This window comes from Siniperca chuatsi, linkage group LG21 (genome assembly GCF_020085105.1).
Source record: "Siniperca chuatsi isolate FFG_IHB_CAS linkage group LG21, ASM2008510v1, whole genome shotgun sequence".
Lineage (NCBI taxonomy): Eukaryota > Metazoa > Chordata > Actinopteri > Centrarchiformes > Sinipercidae > Siniperca > Siniperca chuatsi.
This window is the reverse complement of record NC_058062.1, coordinates 7,811,243-7,830,141: the sequence shown is the minus strand read 5'-3', so window position 1 is coordinate 7,830,141 and position 18,899 is coordinate 7,811,243. Positions and strand designations below refer to the sequence as shown.

Here is an 18,899-nt window from a genome sequence, read left to right as displayed (position 1 = left end):
TTTTTCTAACTAAGTAAAACTGCAATTTACAGCAAAAAAACTCTTTTGATACACATATAGGTTTCATTTTCCTCTAAACACATTCATTTTCATTTAACTTGTCCAAGCCTGACCTGTGGTTTGTACCTTTCCTCTGTGGGTGGAACAGAGCGTACGCCAGTTTGGTTGTTGTTTATAACACCAGGCTTGTCAGGGGGTTGTCTTTGCTGTTTTTGTTTGTTGCAGTGGGCGCTGTGTTGTGTTGGCAGCGACAGCTTGTTAACGTCTAACTTGTCATCTCCTCCTCCTCTTTCGTGCCAACTGGCTGCTCTTCCCTGCTCTTCCCTGCTCACCTACAGTACATCACCATAGAAACCCACGCATCCATCTGTACGGCTGCCCCGCCCCTTCATCCCTCTGCACACCAACCCAAATAAGACACTCAAAACACATGTAGCCCCGGTGGAGACAAAAGATAGAGAGGGAAAGAGGCATTAGAGGGAGGAGGAGGAGAAGAACGCAATCTTGGTTTCAAGCAGACGAAGACTGAGCTGATACCCTTGATGCATGTGCACAAAGATCAATAGATTTGTGATGAGTGAATGGAGAACCTGCATCCAAACATAGACATACACATGATGTAGCATACATTACTGCATGGCCATTAGTGTCTGGACTACTGTGGTGTATACAAGGACAGCCAATCAATTATACACACAAGAGGCAGAGAAGTGATGGATGAGCAGAATGTACAAATGGAACTTATTTCTTTGAGTCAGGTAGGGTCTAGGTTATACAATAACACAGTACATAAGACATTTCCAAAAGCACAAGGAAATGAAATAATGGTGGAGAATGCAGAAAATGCAGCGCGCCATTATCACAGCACAATACTGTAAGTGAAACTGAATAAAAACAATACTAGCTACAGAAGAAGCAATTATTTATCATGGGAAATGTGTTCCAGATGCCCTCTAAACAAGCTATTTGCAGCAACAAAACACTTTAAACTTGAAATACTTGCTTACTTGAAATCGAGCAAAGCCTTTTGATGTGAAAAACTGAAATGTCCACAAGGATCATAAAACACACCATTCTGAAAAATTCTTTATTTATTGTCTCATGCATACAGGTGCCCAGCGCCAGAGGTGGGTAGAGTAGCCAAAAACTGTATTCACGTAAAAGTACTGTTATTTTGCAAAAACAAGTACTCAAGTAGAAGGACAAAAGTATTTACTGAAAAAATGACTTGAATAGTGAGTAACTAGAAATAAAAAAACTACTACTCAACACTGCTGTCTTTTTCCCCAAGTCTTTTATTTGATGATATGAATGGAATTATTTCAACCACAGATGGTCTTCTTCCAGTAAAGATACAGAAGTAAGCATGCACCTGTATTTATTTGTAATCTTTTATCTGTAATTTTTTTAAAATTACATTCTTTGCTGTATTATGATTTGGCAAATAGACTGTGTCTGTTATGTCAAAAAGTAAATATAAAGAGTATCAAAATGTTACAGTGTCTTTAAATGTTCATCATTCCAGCATAGATATCCCAAGTCCCAGTTCCCGTCACAGACAGCCACAGATCACATGTGAGCCCACCACATCTAGCTCTCTCCAATGAAGGAACATGAAGACAATAAGATTAGAGAAGTGAACAAATCAGTCTCTAATCTTTCTGAAAATGTCTGATATCAGATGACTCATTTAGGCTAATTAGGAGAAAATGCTGTGATGTTTCATCATTAATTGCCTATACAGGTGTGTTCACTTCTTAACTTTTACCTGAGTAAGACTATCTGTGGTTGAAATGTTATATCAGTCATGTCCACATGAAATAAAAGTAGTTTGGTCTCTACTTTTCTGTCTCTCTTCATCAGGTTACTGGAATGAGCATGACTATGTACACCACTTGCACACCATTAGCTTGAATATTTACATTACGGAAGAAAGCAGGAGTAGTAGTAGTAGTTTTGAAGTATGATATACTGTGTGTACAGTATATATTATTAAACTTATAGCATTAACACCACAGACACACTTACTGCTCTCTGTCACCACGGTTCTCTGATGAACTGACTTCAGACCAGCGTTGACAGTTGACCACCTGCCTCTTAACTGATCATGAGTGGATAAAATGATAAATAAATAAAAGTAGCGTAATGAATGTATCCAAATGTAACAGAGAAAAAGAAATTATTTTTCTCTACAAATCTACTCAAGTAAGAGTAAAAAGTATGCTACATTAAAACTACGCTGACAAGTACAATTTACTCAAAAAGTGACAGCTAACGGAGTAAATGTAACCCACCTCTGCCCACGCACATTGACTTATAAGACACTAAAGAAGTACTGTTGCAGTTGTCCAATGTTGCATTCCTTCCACCACAGAAACACTTTCTTGACATTGTGGTCACTGGCATTGCAGTCACGGCCTGCTGAACCTGCAGCTGAGGCTCAATTTAGGTTTGTACCAAACATCAATAGACCATCATATACACCACATTACATCTTATACACATACATCAGGAACAATTTGCACTGAGCATGATGAATATTACACTGCAATCTGTTTTGAAAAATAAATAATGCTTTCACCTGACTAAGCCAGGGATGATGCATTATGACTCTACACAGGGCCACACACTAAAGTAAAAGGTAACGTCTTGTCTTTTAAGTAGTGGCATTTTCTTGCCCTCTCCTCTGTGACGGAGACAAACAGGCAGGCAGCAGTGGATGGCGGGAGATGTGAGGCAGAAGGTGGAGCTGCTGTTTTGCAGGATTTTGACAATCTCCTCTGCAGCCCACTTTGTGATATCCTCTGGGGACTGGTGAAACAAGCAGTTACTCTAATACCCCACTAGGGACTGCTGTGTGCTGCTCATCTCCACACTCGTTCTGGGATCATTAGAGGTATGACAAACCTCCCCCAAACAGGCTGGAATGCTTGATATGGGATTTCATCTGGTGTCTGGTATTTGTGACACTGTGTATTTTCTGATCTAACGCTCCTCTAGTGTTGACACAAAAGAAAACGATTTCAAAATGTTATTTGATGATGAAAGAAGGGAGTTTAATTTTGATTCTGTTAACTTCACAGCCCTCTACTGTAAAAGCTATTTCCTGCAAGGCAGCCTTAGGAAAATCTGTGGAAGTTTTTATTGGGCTTTATTATTTGTAACCCACAGAAGATAATCCACAAATGTGTACCATGATACACAAATATCTCACTACCCGAAAATATGTATTTTTGTATTTGTGTAAAGTCATATCCACAAAAATAGAGTGATTTGCAAATATCCATAACTTACTCTGTAAATATGTATTTTAATTTCACATAAAAATGATAGAGGTTTTTCAAATGTAAATAATTTCACCACGACAAATATATGTAAAGTGATATTTACGCATATGTGGATCAATTTTACACGTGAAACAGGTTTTGCACATTTGTAGATTGCTTTCTGTCAGCTTGCAGGCCACGTGACATTTGTGACTTCTCTCCTGTTTATTTGTGGAATATGACATTTTGAGGATTGTCTTCTGTGGGTTACAAATAATAAAGGTAATAAAAATGTCCAGCACCTACCTCCTATCCTCTGATTCCCCATTTGTCTGATTTTCTTTTTCTGATGCCAGTTGACAGAGAGCAGTTTGTACTGTGACACATGACTGTCAGCATCATAACACAGATCTGTGCCATGTTGACTTGACAATTTGTAATCTTTGCTGCCCTCCTTGTGCCACATCTCTCACTGGCTGTGTCTCTCACCGTCATGCTTGTGCAACCTTACACTGTATGCTTGTTGTCGGACAAATGCATGCGTGTGTGGGTGGGGGCTAGCTAGCTGCAGATAACTTGTGGAAATGCTGACCTGTTGCCAAGGCGACTGATCTGCAGTCACAGCCGCTATCATACTCATCTCAGCTAATTACTGTCTGTTTTGATTGATCCCTTTTATTTCTTTTTCAGTTTCTCTGTAATTTTTTGCTATTTGCTCTTTTCTGAGTTCTGGCAGTAGCATTCCAATTAAACTGTCAGGGTAATTCCCGTCGAAGAGGAAAATTGCTCCCGTTATTCTCATTATTTGAAGAAAATCAGCACTTCTGTGACTGTGTACCTCTCCAGGTAGCAGACAAGAGAGACTAATTGCATGAACCCAGTTTCTTTTCCAAGGGTCAAAAAACACTGTACTGATAAGGACAACTGTGTTAAAGGAGCAGTGTTTTTCTAGAAGTTCAGGCTTGTTCTGAGGCTATTAAGGTCATTCATTGTCTGTGTTTTTACCGAGTATCATCCCAATTTGTGCTCTTCATTTTAACCTTTGCCGCTCTCCCCGAGGTCCTTGTGTATGGCCTTGTTTGCAGGGCCTCATCTGGTGTTTTAAGTGCTAATCACCTGGAGCCCAGATATCTCTGCACACCTGTCACCAACAAACACACCACCAAAAGACTGTATGCCTATTCATTGGTAAAATTGATGGCAGCAAGTCAGGCACAAAAGCTGTCATCACCGCCTACTGTCTATTTGGGTGTTTTAAAAGTCAAATATTGAGACTAGTACTTATATTAAATATCATAGCAAGTACAATGACACTTGTAAATGTTATAAGCCCATTAAATTATAATACTGCTGAGTGAAATGCAGCCAAAGTCTGTGCCAGCCTTGCTTTTGTCACAGCAGCAGATGAACTCCAAACAAATTTTTCTCAGTTTCACTGCCACAGTCTGTTTGGCTCGTGGAGCTGAATACGTACTCTCTTTAACATTCCCCTTGTCTTTCGGCACCTCTCCATCACCCCTGCCTACATCTGTTCTGGTAAATCATTTAATCAGCTGATGTAAGTGATGAATGAATTTCAGTATGTAATGTAATTCACCACTTTGATTGATAACCCATGGCCAGAGCCTAACTAATCTGACAACAGATGTGTTCCTGTGGGAGAGTGCTTGATAGGTTAGCCCGTTGGCTCTGTCTGGAATGAGAATCAGAATGGCAGCCTGCTAATACTACAAGAGGTTTGGCAGCACGTCTGCCGGAAGTGGAAGCAACAAACTAAATGGCAGAGCCAGCTCAGTAATCCTGCCCCGTAAAAGAAGTAACCTTAACAGTGCTGTTCCACCAGCAGCTGAGATCCCCTTATTTAACCAGCAGCGATGACAAGATTTACGGCAAATTACACGATCATTAAGAAACCTTAGGCTCCCAATCTTAGCAGCACAAATCGGGTTTTGGCTTTCACTCCACTGAAATAATATTAGAATAATAATAATCTTGTTTTGGTGCTTAAGTGTTTAATTAGATACAAGAACAACAACAAAAAAACAGTGGATGCCGTTTGCAATTATCGTACATTTCTACTAGAGTGCTGTTTGTCTCTTTGGCAGTGGAACCTGCCAATTAATAGAGGTTAATTCAATTGTAAATAAATAATAGCCAAAATTGTGTAAGGTCCTTAGTGTTGGCAGTCAGCCTCTAAACATTAAGATCATTGCCATCATTGTTTGATCTTGCAGCTGTGATAAGCTCACAGTTCAGTCGTTAGTGGAGGGGATATGTCGTATGACCGTATCATAACAATTGTTTTGTCTGTGCCAGCATAAACCTTCAGCATAAACCTCCGGTAATTAATATTATATTAATTATCCACCCTGTCTGGTCATTGCAGCAAATAAGATGATTGTTTTTTTCTCCCACTGTGAGGAAAACACTTAATGCTTCCAACCTGTACACAAGCCTTGATGTTTCATATTAAGTCTTTTTTATTTCACATCGCTTCTCATTATGTACCTGCTGATTTTGCCCAGGGGACCATTTTAATAGATTTAGGATTTGAAAGTTGGTTACTGCAGTATCTTTTAAAAAGCCATCCTAGCTCTCACTCTCCTCCTACATAGAGTTTGGAAGTTTTGACGCTGCTGGTTTCCTACCGACAGTCTTGGCAACATGCCTGCAGAAGGCTGTTGTATCAGCCTGATGCTGTCAGTGTGTTGGCCTCTGGAGGCGAGAAACATTAAGAGGTTTTGACCTGTCCAGAGCCAGCTTAATGAACCTGCAACCTGCAGTAAATACTGTCTTACTGTATGAAAATATATTTCTAAGAATTTGTTTTTTCTTTGCTCAAGCATTCCTGTTTGTAATTACTTTTTCTTTTGTTTCATTGCATTTTGAAAGTAAAACTGATATTTTTACTATATTAATATTTCAACTTTTATTTATTTAACCTTTATTTATACAGGGCAGGTTGGCTGAGCATACATTGCTCTTTTATAGCAATGCTGTAGAATGAAATTACAGAAACAAAGAAACAAGGATCTCACACATCTCTGTGTGCAGAACTGTTACAATTGCCTATTTTCACATCCCGGAGACAAGGAGAAATATTAGCATTTGTTTGGAGCATGTTAGAAAAAGAATGCTTATGTTGAGATGGATAATAATAATTCTCAGTGGGTTCATCACTGCGAGCTACCCCTTTCACATTATATGTAGTTATTCGATTCATTGTAAATATTAAACATATAGATTAGTATTTTAATTTAATTTAGATAAGTATTTTAATTACTTTTTACAACATTTTTACACCACTAATACAATATGTATTTCAGGGAAGACACACTGCGACACAGTCCTACTGTACACATACAAAGCAGAAACACAATTGTGAAAAGATTTATAACTCCCTTACCGCCTTCTTCCTCTGGAGTTGCCCCCTCCTTCATCATAGCCCTGCTCATCGCATGAATATGCAGATGCTCTGTGTATCAGCTCAGATAGAGAAGGCTTCTTAAATCTTCTGTTTATGTCCTAAGATTTTCTTTGCTGCTTAAACTACTCGACCACATTTTAGTCCATCAGTCATATTTCAGTTAGTGGGTGCTTTGCTGCATTTTATGTGCCAACATGCTTCTGGATGTGTGTGTGTGTGTGTGTGTGTGTGTGTGTGTGTGTATATGTGTGTATATGTGTGTGGAGGTCTGCATGTGCAGTGCTCTTAATATTATAGGGCCTATGGGACAGATAATGACCTATTAGACCTAAATGATTTAGTATGGAGTCCTTGGCAGCCATCACAGGGGTATATCTTTTACCAGTGACCTCCACCTGAGTGTTTTTCTGACCGCTTTTTATTTTTTATCTGTGGCTCCCCCGTCTGTCAGGCGAGGTGGTGCAGTACAGTAGATAGAATTCCTTTAATGTGTGCACCTTTCCTTTCAAGTGGCAGTGCTTTGCATGTGGTTCATGTGTGTTCTGCGGGAGATATGCATTGATGTGTGAGCAAGATAAAAGAACAGCTGGCAGATTCTGATTGGACAGTGTTTTCATCCACCTGCCTCTCCCTCCTGAAGTGTCTTTCTATCTGTAACCACATTAACTTGTTTGCTTCTCTGCAGCAATTATTTCATTATAATAAACATCTGCTTGTCAGGTGTTTGTGTGTTTTGTTTGGTCAAAATAGATTCATATTTTTTTACTTGAGAAAGGGACTGTTAAGCTCTTCTGAATGCTATTCAGTGTGTGATTTATTGGTCTACTGTCTATGGAGGTTCCTATTGTAAATGGAAAAATGTAGTGATGGGGAAAAAAACCTCCTGCTATTTTTATATTTGACAGTAATTCAAAATACAGCACTAATAATTACAAAATTGCTTCAAATCAAGAGAAATGCCTAAAAGAAAGTCTCTAATTATAAAACATGGTTGTCAGAGTTCACTGTGTTAATTTTGTGAGGACAAGAAACATAATTTGGGTGGTACCACAGGTGACGGTGTTCCCCAACTGCAAAATCAGTCTTTTATGCTTTTATCACTTGGCTCGCTAGCTCAGCAGTGCGCTGCATCGTGCTGCTCTGCAGAATTCATTGAGATTAGCTTTAAAGCACACAGGGCACTTCTATTGAAGTAGTACCTCCATTTCGGACAGCTGCAGGATGAATCTAACATGTACAGATAGATATTTGTGTGTTTGCTGTTTTTCTTTGTGGCTAAATATTGTTTTTTCTGTGTATTATACTGTGAATTTTTGGGGGGGAATTGAAAAGGCAACAAGTCCAGTTTGGCTTGCAGTGGCGCTTGCAGATTTGAAGTAGCAAATGGTGAAATAAGGTAAAGATATATAAATCTATCAAACCAGGTGTGGTCTGCACAGTTAGCCTCCTGTTGCTGTTTCTTCAGCCTTGCTTCATTTCACTCTGCATACAGTGGTGGATAGTGATACAGCCCTTAAATTGGAGGACCTGGTTTTGAGCCTTTGTTTCAACAAGAATCCTCCCTTAATAACTTACCAGCACCAGAGGCTGTTCTGTAACTGACACTGTACTCTGATCTCCATGTGGGCAGGCTCTGGCAGGAGGAGACATTTCTAGCATGTATGTGCAGGGCTCCAGACTAACTTTTTACATTGGTGGCACTGGTGCACCTAACTTTTTCATTTAGGTGCACCTATTGATGTTTATGTACATGTGGCAGTGTGCCAAGCTTATTACATTGCTCTGTATGTGGTTGTATTGTCAACTACAGCTTTGTGGTGATGTTATGATGACTCGGGCTTGGAGTCTGCTGCTTCTTCATACTCATGTATAGTGTGTAACGCCCCCACTTTAGTTTATGGGCTATAATATTAGCAACATTTGGGAACAGGGAAACTGAATGAGAAAGACTAAACTCTAAAAAACAGGTGTCATCATAACACCACCTCTTGTAGTGTTAATCTAAGTTTTTCTGTTTTATTCTTTACCGATATTTTTTTCAGAAATGTTGGTCTTCTTCAGCTTTAAACCACTGTACTGATGTTTTTGCATGGGTTAGTGTCATGTATACTTTAGATTACTGCTAACCATATTCCAAATCATACCCTAGTTTTCTAGGTTTTTCCTGTGTGTTTTCCTGCCTTTCAGGTAGCCACTGGTTTCCAGTCATTGTCGTGTGGTATAAAAAATCTACTTGGAGAATCTTGAAACCTCCTTTTGATCAGTAATCCATCATAAGGAAAATCATGTCTGCTTTTATTTTTGTCAAAATGTGGTAATTTTTGTGGTAGAGTGCAGACTTCATATCAAACTATACAACTGGATAACTGCAAATAGATTTTTATTACATGGTGAAATTACATGCCAACAACAATGACTATAAGCATATGTGATTTGTTGTAATTAATCTAAAGCATGTAAAAAAACTGATATGGTGCTTTAAACAATGAGTAACAACTGAAGGTTGATTTATGCTGCACCGCATCCCTCTCCATGTAGTGCTGTTTAGGTCTTTGACTGAGGCATCTTCCACCTGTGATTACCAGTCAGTGTTGCGCCCTGTGGAGATCAGAGGTCCATGCCCCACTGTCAGAGGAGGTGCACCTCTTTGAAGTAGCTCTGTATACAGGCAGGCATGGCGTCTCCACACTCTCCAAACATCTTATTTTCCATCTACCATCTCTTAAACTCTATTACCTCTGCCTATCTCCATCTAGCATCTTATTAAATGTAGCATCCGCCTCCCCAGTGGGGTAAACTGAGCAGCACTGATGTAATGAGGTGTGGCTGGAGTGCCTTCTTCTTCACACCCAGTGACAGTAGTGTGCTGACTGACCTGGTTCAACAATAGGCTGTAATTAAGAGGCTCTCTCACCTGCTTCTGGCCTGCTGTTATTCCAGAAAAAGACAGCGGCTTTTACCAGGATGACAAGTGAAACAAAGAGGTGCATTATGCTTGTTACCTCCACCCCCCAACCCCGTCTGTCTCTGTCACATTTATATATCATCTCTTGTATTTATCCTCCAGTTGAATACACACACATTTGTAGTTTTCAGCTACAGACAGCCCCAGAGATGTTGCCGTGGAGCCGTAGTATGCTCTTAACTGTCTGTGTGTGTGCCATTGTGTATTAACAGGTACTTTGCTGGATACATAATACTGCTGCAATTTTAATTTGGCTGCCTCCACAGTATTCCCCAGCTTTTCCCAGGGAAAGAAAGTTTGTAGGTGGGAGGGTTGGTGAGAGGCAGATGACGGATAGATAGAGGAGAGCAATAGATGAAAAGATGGGCGTGTCACTTCTTATTATACATGTTTTAATGATCAAGAGGGCATTCAGTTTTATATGAGGCAGCCTTGTGATATATGGAGCCTTGTGATTGTCTCAGCCTCTTACTACATCCAGCAGTATAGACATGCAGGCTGACCTTCTGATGGCTTGCTCTTGTTGCCCAGCCATCAGTTGCCATCCCTTTTAACTCTCCTCTCCTCGCACAACAGTGCCTCAGAGCTTTCAGAAATCACCTTAATGGAGAGAGTGGAGAGAGAAAGTGAAGTACACATGCCTGCTAGGTTATGTCTCTTTATACCCGGAACCTCATCGTTTTAAGTGAAGAGTAAACATAACCAGTAAGAACACTGAGCGAGATGAGAGAGATGGAAACAAAAGTTCCTTTCTCAAGTTCAGAGTCTGTTCATTGAAATCCAAATGACGGTCTTAACGTATCTATGGTAGTAAATTTCAACGTTTGTGTGACAGCTTGCAGTCAATAAGACAAGAGTCACTTGCCAGTCACTCATTCCTTTTGCAGGATTAGTAATTATGTGACAGCGAAAGTTATTGTAGCAACAACATCCTAGAGAGTCAACAGCCAGCACATGAGCTGCTTTCAGCGTGTTAACCTCACATTCTTTTGTCTACTATCGTCAAATGGCTGCGGGTAATATGGCCCACAGCTGTCATTTTAAGGTTTAATACATGTGGAAATGCAGCCCCCTAGTTGGTTCTTGAGTTGTGACCTGCAGGGTTTTTAGAGGTCTGATTGGTGGTTTTTCAGAAGGTTATTTTTAATCCTGCCATGCCCCTCTCTCCTTGTAATTATTTGTTTTAACTGTTCCCAGTGGAGCGTACAATTGCCAATAGCTGTAGGCCTTGCTGATTGGCTTATTTCCTGTTGCCAGTAGCCTTAATAGACATGCTGGATTTGCAGTTTGCTGTTTTCATGTACTTCTACTCGATTTTACTTCTTCCCTCCTTCCTCCTGTTCTCTGGTTAATATTCAGCTGGTCTATCCACCCTGTGCTGTCACAGCCAGCATCCCACAAAGAGCCCTGCCATGCTTGCAGTAAATTAGGCTGTGTATCAGAGGGAAGAGCTCGCCTTGCCTTCCCCAACCATCTGCATAGTGACAGGCCTTCTAGGCACTATCAGAGAAACTTAAAAAAAACTGTCTCCCCTTTAATAACACAATTCAACATGGAAGAATAAAAGAATAGTCACAAGAATAATTCCTTTACAGAGAAAAAACTAAAATATGATAGCATAGAAAGATAATTAGGATAGTTGATTGAATGCTGGGTTTAATTGTAATAAACAGTGAAACATTAAAGGACGCTGTATGGTAATCTGATATGAATGAGACAGCAGACCAAAGAAAAGTATTAAAAAGTATACATTTAAAAAATACGCTACTGAACCACACAGAGAAGCTAAAGCCAATGACCACCTATTTTCCCAGTATATTCCCTCTATGTGAATAAAGGAATTAATTAATATATGCATATATATTTTATTTATGCCAATCAGCATACATGCATTAAAAAGCACATTTGAGCAGACAAACAATATGTTTCAAATACAGAAGTACAGAAGTGCATATTGCCACATTAAATTAAAAGAGTGATGAGGACCACTCTAAAAGAGCTGTGAGACACAGATCTCAGTAAATTACATAAAAACAAGAAAACAGTATTGTATTGGCATTACTAAACATTTTACACACTTACAATGAAAGATTGCTTTTCTTTGGGAATTTGGTGGCAGACTTCAGCACATTCATTAATACAAAGTTTGTCTGATAAAATTATGCAAAAGTTCCGGGTGCAAACACACTTCGTAAGTGACGTGATGTTCTGGACAGAAAGTTCTGTTTCAGGGACTTCTTTAAACTAGCAATATGTTTTTCGATTTATTACCCTCTTGTTTATTTATTCACTGATGGCACTTCTTTTCCCTGGTGTCTAACAGTGCATAGTCGAGACTATTCAAATCACAGCTAGAGAAGACCTTGTATGTGCCAAAGAGGTGACACAGACACTATTCAGAGAGCTACATTTTAAATAATACACATAAATAATTTACAACTTTACCAAACCTTTTTGGTGAAACGTTAAGTAAATGAATCGATTAGTCATTCGATAGAAAATTAATTAGCAACTATTTTGATAATCGATTAATTGTTTATTAATTGTTATTTTCTCTTATTTTAGCTTCTCATATGTGAATATTTGCTGTTTTCCTTTGTCATATATGATAGTATACTAAATATCTTTGGGTTTTGGACTGTTGGTTCAATAAAACAACAAGACATCACCTTGGACTCTGTGAACGTATAATGGGTCTTTTTCACTATTTTCTGACATTTTACAGACCAAATGATTAATTGATACAGTATAAATAAATAATCATTAGTTGCAACCGTAATATACATTAAATACAGTTACCATAGTGTGTTCTAGCCGCTTTACCTTTTTTATGTCCATACAGAAAGTGTATGCATATTTGCATCCTTCCAATGAATATTTACATTGCTTATCATTCTGTGAGACTTGAAGCCTCTCTTACACCCTCCACTCCCTCTGACCCACTTGTTTAACATGCCCAAAATATAAAGCTACACCGCCTGCCTCTTTCAAATCCATCAAAGCACACCCAATCCACTTTTCCTTCTCACCTCCTGATTCTCCATACCATATGTCCATGCATATGATGAGCAGTAACTTCCCTTCCTGAGTTGAAAGTCGAGTTCAGCAGGTGACTGAAAAAAAAAACACCTTTCCCTTTTGGAAGTATGTGGTCCAGGATTTGGCTGTGGTGATACAGAATATTATTATGTGTGTGTATGTTGATAGTTGTTGTGGGTGGGTTGGCAAATGCCTCATGTCACGGACTGAATTTCCCTATATATATAAATAACCTACTGAAGGTGGTGGAGACTGGTGACTCAAAAAGTTGAGAATATGGCTCAGTGAAATGCAGTACAGATCTTAATAATTGTGAAAAAATGGCTGTTAATTGATGTAGCTTATGACCTTCAGTGAAGACGTGTTTCACATGACTGCATTTGTTGCTATTTTAATAAAAATTGATTGGCTTGACAAGATGTCGAAAATAGGATTTTGATAAAATTGAGAAAAAAATCGCAAAATTTTACATTTTTAGAGCAGAAGACCAGATGCAGATGACATGAGAGATTAAAATGATGAAAGAATTTTCACTCTAGGCCAAGGCGTTTTCGAGATAATTGCGAAAACGTAAACTTGATAGTTACAGCGCCACCTTGAGAACAATGAGTGTCATTTTATGTGCCTGAGTACTGGGTGGAATTTGCAAACCACCAGCTAATTTTGCTGACTTTTGGTCTTACGGTTTTTGCTGCACGAACACTTTTAGCACAGAAAAATAAGACAACAACAAAAACAATAAGGCTCCAGCAGTGAGCTTTGCTGCTTGGACCCCTAAAAATCCACTTGTCATCTTTCTTCTGGATCATCTTCAATCTATGGACCAAGCTCCTCTGATGGAAGGAGGTTTTAGATTTGATTCATTTAGCATAAACCCAGAGAAAGACCAAATATAGTTGGACTGCTTAATCAGGCTGTATTGGTTGTTAGAAGTAGTTTTTTTGTTAGTTTGTTTTGCCTTGCAGTATCTTTTTCTCTGCGCAGGTGATTTCTCCTCGCCTGTTTGTCTTGTCTTATCTCTCAGTGCCCACCTCAGCGGGCTCGTTTTTATTTATGCAGGTTAATGCTCTTGACTGTGCTCTCTATCTCGCAGTGCAGCCCAGGCCTCATTGGCTGGGCTCACAGATCTTATCGGTTCTGATTGCAGGCTCCCTTTGTCATTCAGGTCCTCTATTATTTCATTGACCAACATGCTGCACTTTTTCCTTGAGGCTTCTGAGTGTTCACCAGAAACCCACCCCATCAAGGCTCTTTTATGTAGGTTTAAATGATGCTGGCATTGCGTGGGCATGCACAGATTGTTTTGGCTGTCAGGGTTATTGTCTGCCAGCTTATGTGGAAATATATTGGCTGTGAATGACAAAAGTAAAGATGAATAACCTGTTCCCATTTTCTATTCTTACTCTCCTGCCCACACAACTTTTACTCCCGCTGTGTTCAAGATGAGGGCTTTGTATAGAGCTTTGGAAAGTATATCCACAAAGTGCAGTTTGGAAAGTTTTTGGTCTGTATTCCAAACCAGTGGTACAAAGAGGTGCAAATTTGAACAAAATTGAGTTCATTTCTTTTGGCAGGTATCTGCAAGCCATTAACTTGTTTAGCATTTTAACTTCTGTTAGGACTTAAACTTTCTTAAATTGATAACTATAAATGTTAGTGGTATTGTTTTGTTGATGCAGTGTTTCATTCTCTTTGCAGCTTTATGTTTGTCTAGAGGCGGCATAGCCTAGCTTTTCACTGTCATTGCGGATGCTCAGTCACAATAATAAGCCATAGTACATAGGCCCAGCTTTGCCAGCCATTGTAATGGGGCCCTTGAGTCAGGTCCTTGTTAGCTGATGCACAATAAGCTCCAGCCTAATGAAGTGTAAACCCGGGATCTGGGAGGCTGCAAGGGGGCCAGATGAATATGGCTGGCGGCCTTGGTGCGCTGCAGAGAGCTCAATGCTAATGCCATTAGCCAGGAGGTCAGTCAATTTCACCTCACCCCTGTTCAGTTTATCAGCACTTCATAATGTGGTGGATGTAAGGGCATGGTGTTGAAACAGCTGATCACACTTGAATGTGATATCTTTCCGAGAATCTTTCCGTTTACAACGAGCGTGCAGTTTTATTGCAGCTGCGTTTGAATGATCGCAGACCTTCTGCCCTTAACAGGCTTCCTCTGTGTTAGGGTTTGTCCACTGGAGAGCGTTGCAGCTCTGTTGGGCCTCCATCTGGCCAGCTTCCTCTTCTCTTCCTCGGCGTTCATTAACAGTCCATTTGTTGCTCCTGCCCCAAGGAGCCTCCCTCTGCTGCATACTTGCTCAGCTCATCCTAATGCTACTGATGAGCCTTTAATGTACAGATGGTCCACTTCATTCAGCCCTATTAAGCCTCAGCACTTTTTGTGCTTTTAGTTTAACCAGTGTTTTTTTTAAATTATCCATTTCTGAATTGATTGTTTTTCGACCTGCTGAAAATCTGAAGTTTATATGGAGTTAATTTGCCATTTGGTCAAATATGAATAAAATTCTTGATTTTTAAGAAACATTATGTATGAACTATTTCTGTGTAAAAATGCATGATATACAATATTCATTTATCATTCTGCAGGTTATTGTAAGATACTATTAGTATTCATAGCAAACCATTTCCCCATATGTTAACCCTTATGAATTCATTATAATGCATATATAATGCATTAACTAATTGTAATTCAGAGAAAGTGCTATCGTTTCACAATAGCTCTTTTCTGATGGTCATGTGATGGTGTTCTGGTGCGTTTGCTTGCACATTTGTGCACAAACACAAATTAACCCTTGGCATGTTTCTCTTCTAGCCAACGCCGGGGCCTGTTTTCCTAAACAAGGTAACTCACCGGGCGAATGGCTCCCTACTCTTTTATCACGCTTTAAGTTAATTCCTTTTTCCAGTCACATATTTTTTGTGTAACCATACCGTCTCCTCCCGGCTGTCTCCCCTCCCTGCCTGTGTGCCTTCCACCTCGGGCTGTGTTGTCTGTCAGTTAGAGCTCTGATAAAAGGCCAAGGGCTGTCAGAGCGATGCACCTCCTTTAAAAACGGACAGCAGAATCAGCAACCTCCAGACAATAGACAGTGAGAATATGTAGAGAAAGTCGCAGAGGGTGTCAAGGGATGGAGGGAAAGCTCAGATAGATGGTCAGGAGTTGGTGAGAAAGAGCAAGAACACGGACAAATATGAAAGAAGTGATCCTTCATGTTCCCACTTGACTTTCAATCACCTCAATTTTCAATATTATGTTTGTCTCTGTTTCCTACGAAAACAATGAAAGCCACTTAAGATGTCAAGCAGGCATATCACAATGGAATATCCAGCAAAACTAATTCAGTTTGAGCCTCTTCTTTTGATCTGTTGCAGAAGCATTTTACTTTTCTCATTTTTCTTCCCTTCAGAACTTGAAATCAATAATTCTGCAGGGAAGCGCTCCATCCTGGTGGCAAATAGTCTAACATCCCATCCCATTTTTTCTCTCTCTCTCTTCACTCCCTCCTGTCCTCTCTGTGCCTTATTTGTTCCACTCTCCTTCTCTCTGCTCCATTTGTTTCCACCTATGTGTGCCTGCTCTGTGTATGTACGTCTCCACCCTGAAATCTTTCTGCATGCTTGTGTTGGTGGTGATTCACCCCTTTCTTGCACACTTTCCATCCCTTCCTTCTTTCTTCCCTTCCCTTATTTTCTTCCTATCCTTCATCCTCCCTTCCCTTCTTCTGTCCTCGTTCCTCAGATCCCGAGCGTGGTGGCAGTCACGTGATCTCGACAGATGACTTGGAATATCCACGAGAGTACCGGACGCTGGGGAACAGCGCTCGGCGCTTCTCCAATGTGGGCCTGGTGCACACGTCGGAGCACCGGCACACCGTCAGCGCTGCCCAGAGCCTGGAGGCCTTGACCAACCTGCACAAGGCTGATATGGAACGCAAGAGGGATGCCTTCATGGATCACCTGAAAAGCAAGTATCAGCAGCAGCAGCAGCAGCTGCAGCATCCGCACCACAGCCCGCACCACAGCCCGCACCACAACCCACCATCACCCTCACCCTCCCACGCCAGCATGAGGGGTACATCAGAGCGGTCTGCACGTGAACAGGTACGCAGTTCACCACCTCATGAGGATTTCTTACCCTTGAAAAGAATTGTGTCTGACAATATTGCAATGTCATTGTCGAATTGATGTTCAGTTATTAATTATTACTTTTCACTTGTCTGTTTTTCTCTTCCCTTTACTGCCATTTGGAGACACATATGGTGCACTTCATTTGGTGCTCAATATGTGTTTCTTTTGGCAATAAACTGGTCACTACTGCCAATTTGGTGACAGAAAAATTACATCACATGTAGAGACAGAAAGGCCCATCACGTATACAGTTTTTGGGTGGCTTCATATGTGTCGTCATGCAACAAAAAGTCTCTTGTCAGATGACATCCAGAGTGAAAGCAGCACAATGCTGCACATTGTGCTCATTGAAATAATTGAGGGAGAGAAAATAAATAATGGAAGGCTGTCAGGTGGTCTTTGTATCTGTATTATTAGAGGTCATTATTAAACTGTCACAGCCAAGCTTTTCTTTGTTTCTCTGCTGCCAGAACCTGCAGAACTTTACAGAGAGGGCAAGACTGGCACTGTTGAGGTGTGTAGGAAGATGTGAAGTCACACACATAAACAATATTGATTGCACTTATGCTAATGAAGTTCTCTGAACACTTGGAGATAATGTTTCTTCTTTGCTCTGCATCTTTTTATCAAATTTTCTCCCCCTCCAAATGTAGTCTATACTTTAACCAGTTTCACAGCCTCAACTGCTTTCACTCGTTCTTTTCTATCTCACTTACACACACATGCACATTCTATACTGTAGTGTACACAAACACACTCTCTCTTTGTGTGAGCACTGAGTTGTGTGAATTAAAAAAAGGGTAAATTCAGTGTAATGACGTGAGAGAAAAGCACATCAGGGAAGGGAATGAAAGAGAGAGAGGAGTGAGTGAGGGTGGGCGGGTAAAAGACAGGTGGAGTCCATAGTTGCCGTGGCAACCTCTCCCATAAATGGCAAGTAGGGATATCGCATTGCAAAGGTCAGGTTTTGTACAGAAGGAGGAATTATACAATAATGAAGACAGAAGGGAGAGAGAAATAACGAGTGGAAGGCAGACTGTTGAAAATTTAAGCAGCAGAGTGGACAGATCCTAAAGTGACAGGGCATTTTCACTGCACGGGAGAGGAAGCAGCAGAGCCCAGGATTCCTTGTCATCTCGTGGATTTGCAAAGCGTGGACAGCGAGGAAACGGGGGCGGGAGAGGAGCACAGCAGCCAGTCAAGCAGCCCGCTGCTCAATTAGCTAGCATCAGCAGGAGCCAGCCACCCATCTGCGAAGGAGTTAATCGGCTGGTGTTGTAATTAATTAAATAAAGAGTTTCCGCTGCATGTGCTACTGGAGAGCAAGACAGAGAGAGAGGGAGGGAGGGTTAGAGAAGCAGAGGGAGGGAGAGACGGGCAAAAACGCGATGAGGATTCGCTGCACCTGACGGACAGCCTGGGATGACTGGAGTGGTGGACAGGCACAGGTGCACTGCAGGTGAGATGGAACTGGGAGCTTGAAAGTGGAAGCTGGAGGCTGTTGTAGAGGTGTGTGTGTGTGTGTGTGTGTGGAATAAGGATGTGCCAGCTTGGGATTACATTACACGGCTGTTGTGTTTGTTGTGGTGACGGTGTGTGTATGTTCAGCAGGCAGAAACCCAAGCTAGACGAAGGCTGAGTGGACGATACTGTAAACTGTACACAGAGCCTTCTGTGCGTCTGTTTGGGTGAGCGTTAATTTGCTTTGCAGACTAATGCAGGTGTTTTTTTTTAAACAGAGAGAGAAAGGGAGAGAGGCTGCGGTAATGTCAAGACGCCAAACTAGACCGGAGGACTGAGGGGGAAAGAGTAAGAATGTTTGAGATGGGGGGCGGGGGTGCAGTGAGGATGACGACATGAGAAAGACACCGGGGTGGAGGAGGGGTGGTGTGAGTGCAGCCTGCTTTACATGCAGGTCAGGTATTGCAGCGCTCCACTCTGCGAGTCTACGTCCTTCTGTTGGAGCTCTGTGGCCAACTCCAGTGAGTGCACATACAGTACAAGCCTGTGTGAAAATGTATACATGGATGTCTTTACTTAGCAGTCAGGAATGCATTTAGTCCCT

The 18,899-nt window shown here is 40.8% G+C and overlaps 1 protein-coding gene across 17 annotated transcripts in view; it reads left to right on the top strand.

Annotated features, from left to right (window-relative positions):
- The window catches only part of si:ch211-278a6.1 (SRC kinase signaling inhibitor 1), a 104,532-nt gene that overhangs the window by 46,726 nt on the left and 38,907 nt on the right, over window positions 1-18,899 (top strand). For 12 of the 17 annotated variants that reach the window (XR_006376090.1, XM_044180186.1, XM_044180187.1 and 9 more), the window contains exon 2: window positions 16,446-16,807. Coding sequence is in view for 15 of the 17 variants with exons in the window: in XM_044180186.1 (XP_044036121.1) it covers window positions 16,446-16,807 (362 nt within the window). In the remaining 2 variants the exon portion in view is untranslated. Of the gene's footprint in view, window positions 1-15,518; window positions 15,549-16,445; window positions 16,808-18,031; window positions 18,294-18,675; window positions 18,817-18,899 lie in introns of those variants that run through there. The other 5 variants (XM_044180183.1, XM_044180194.1, XM_044180181.1 and 2 more) reach the window with 3 other exon arrangements.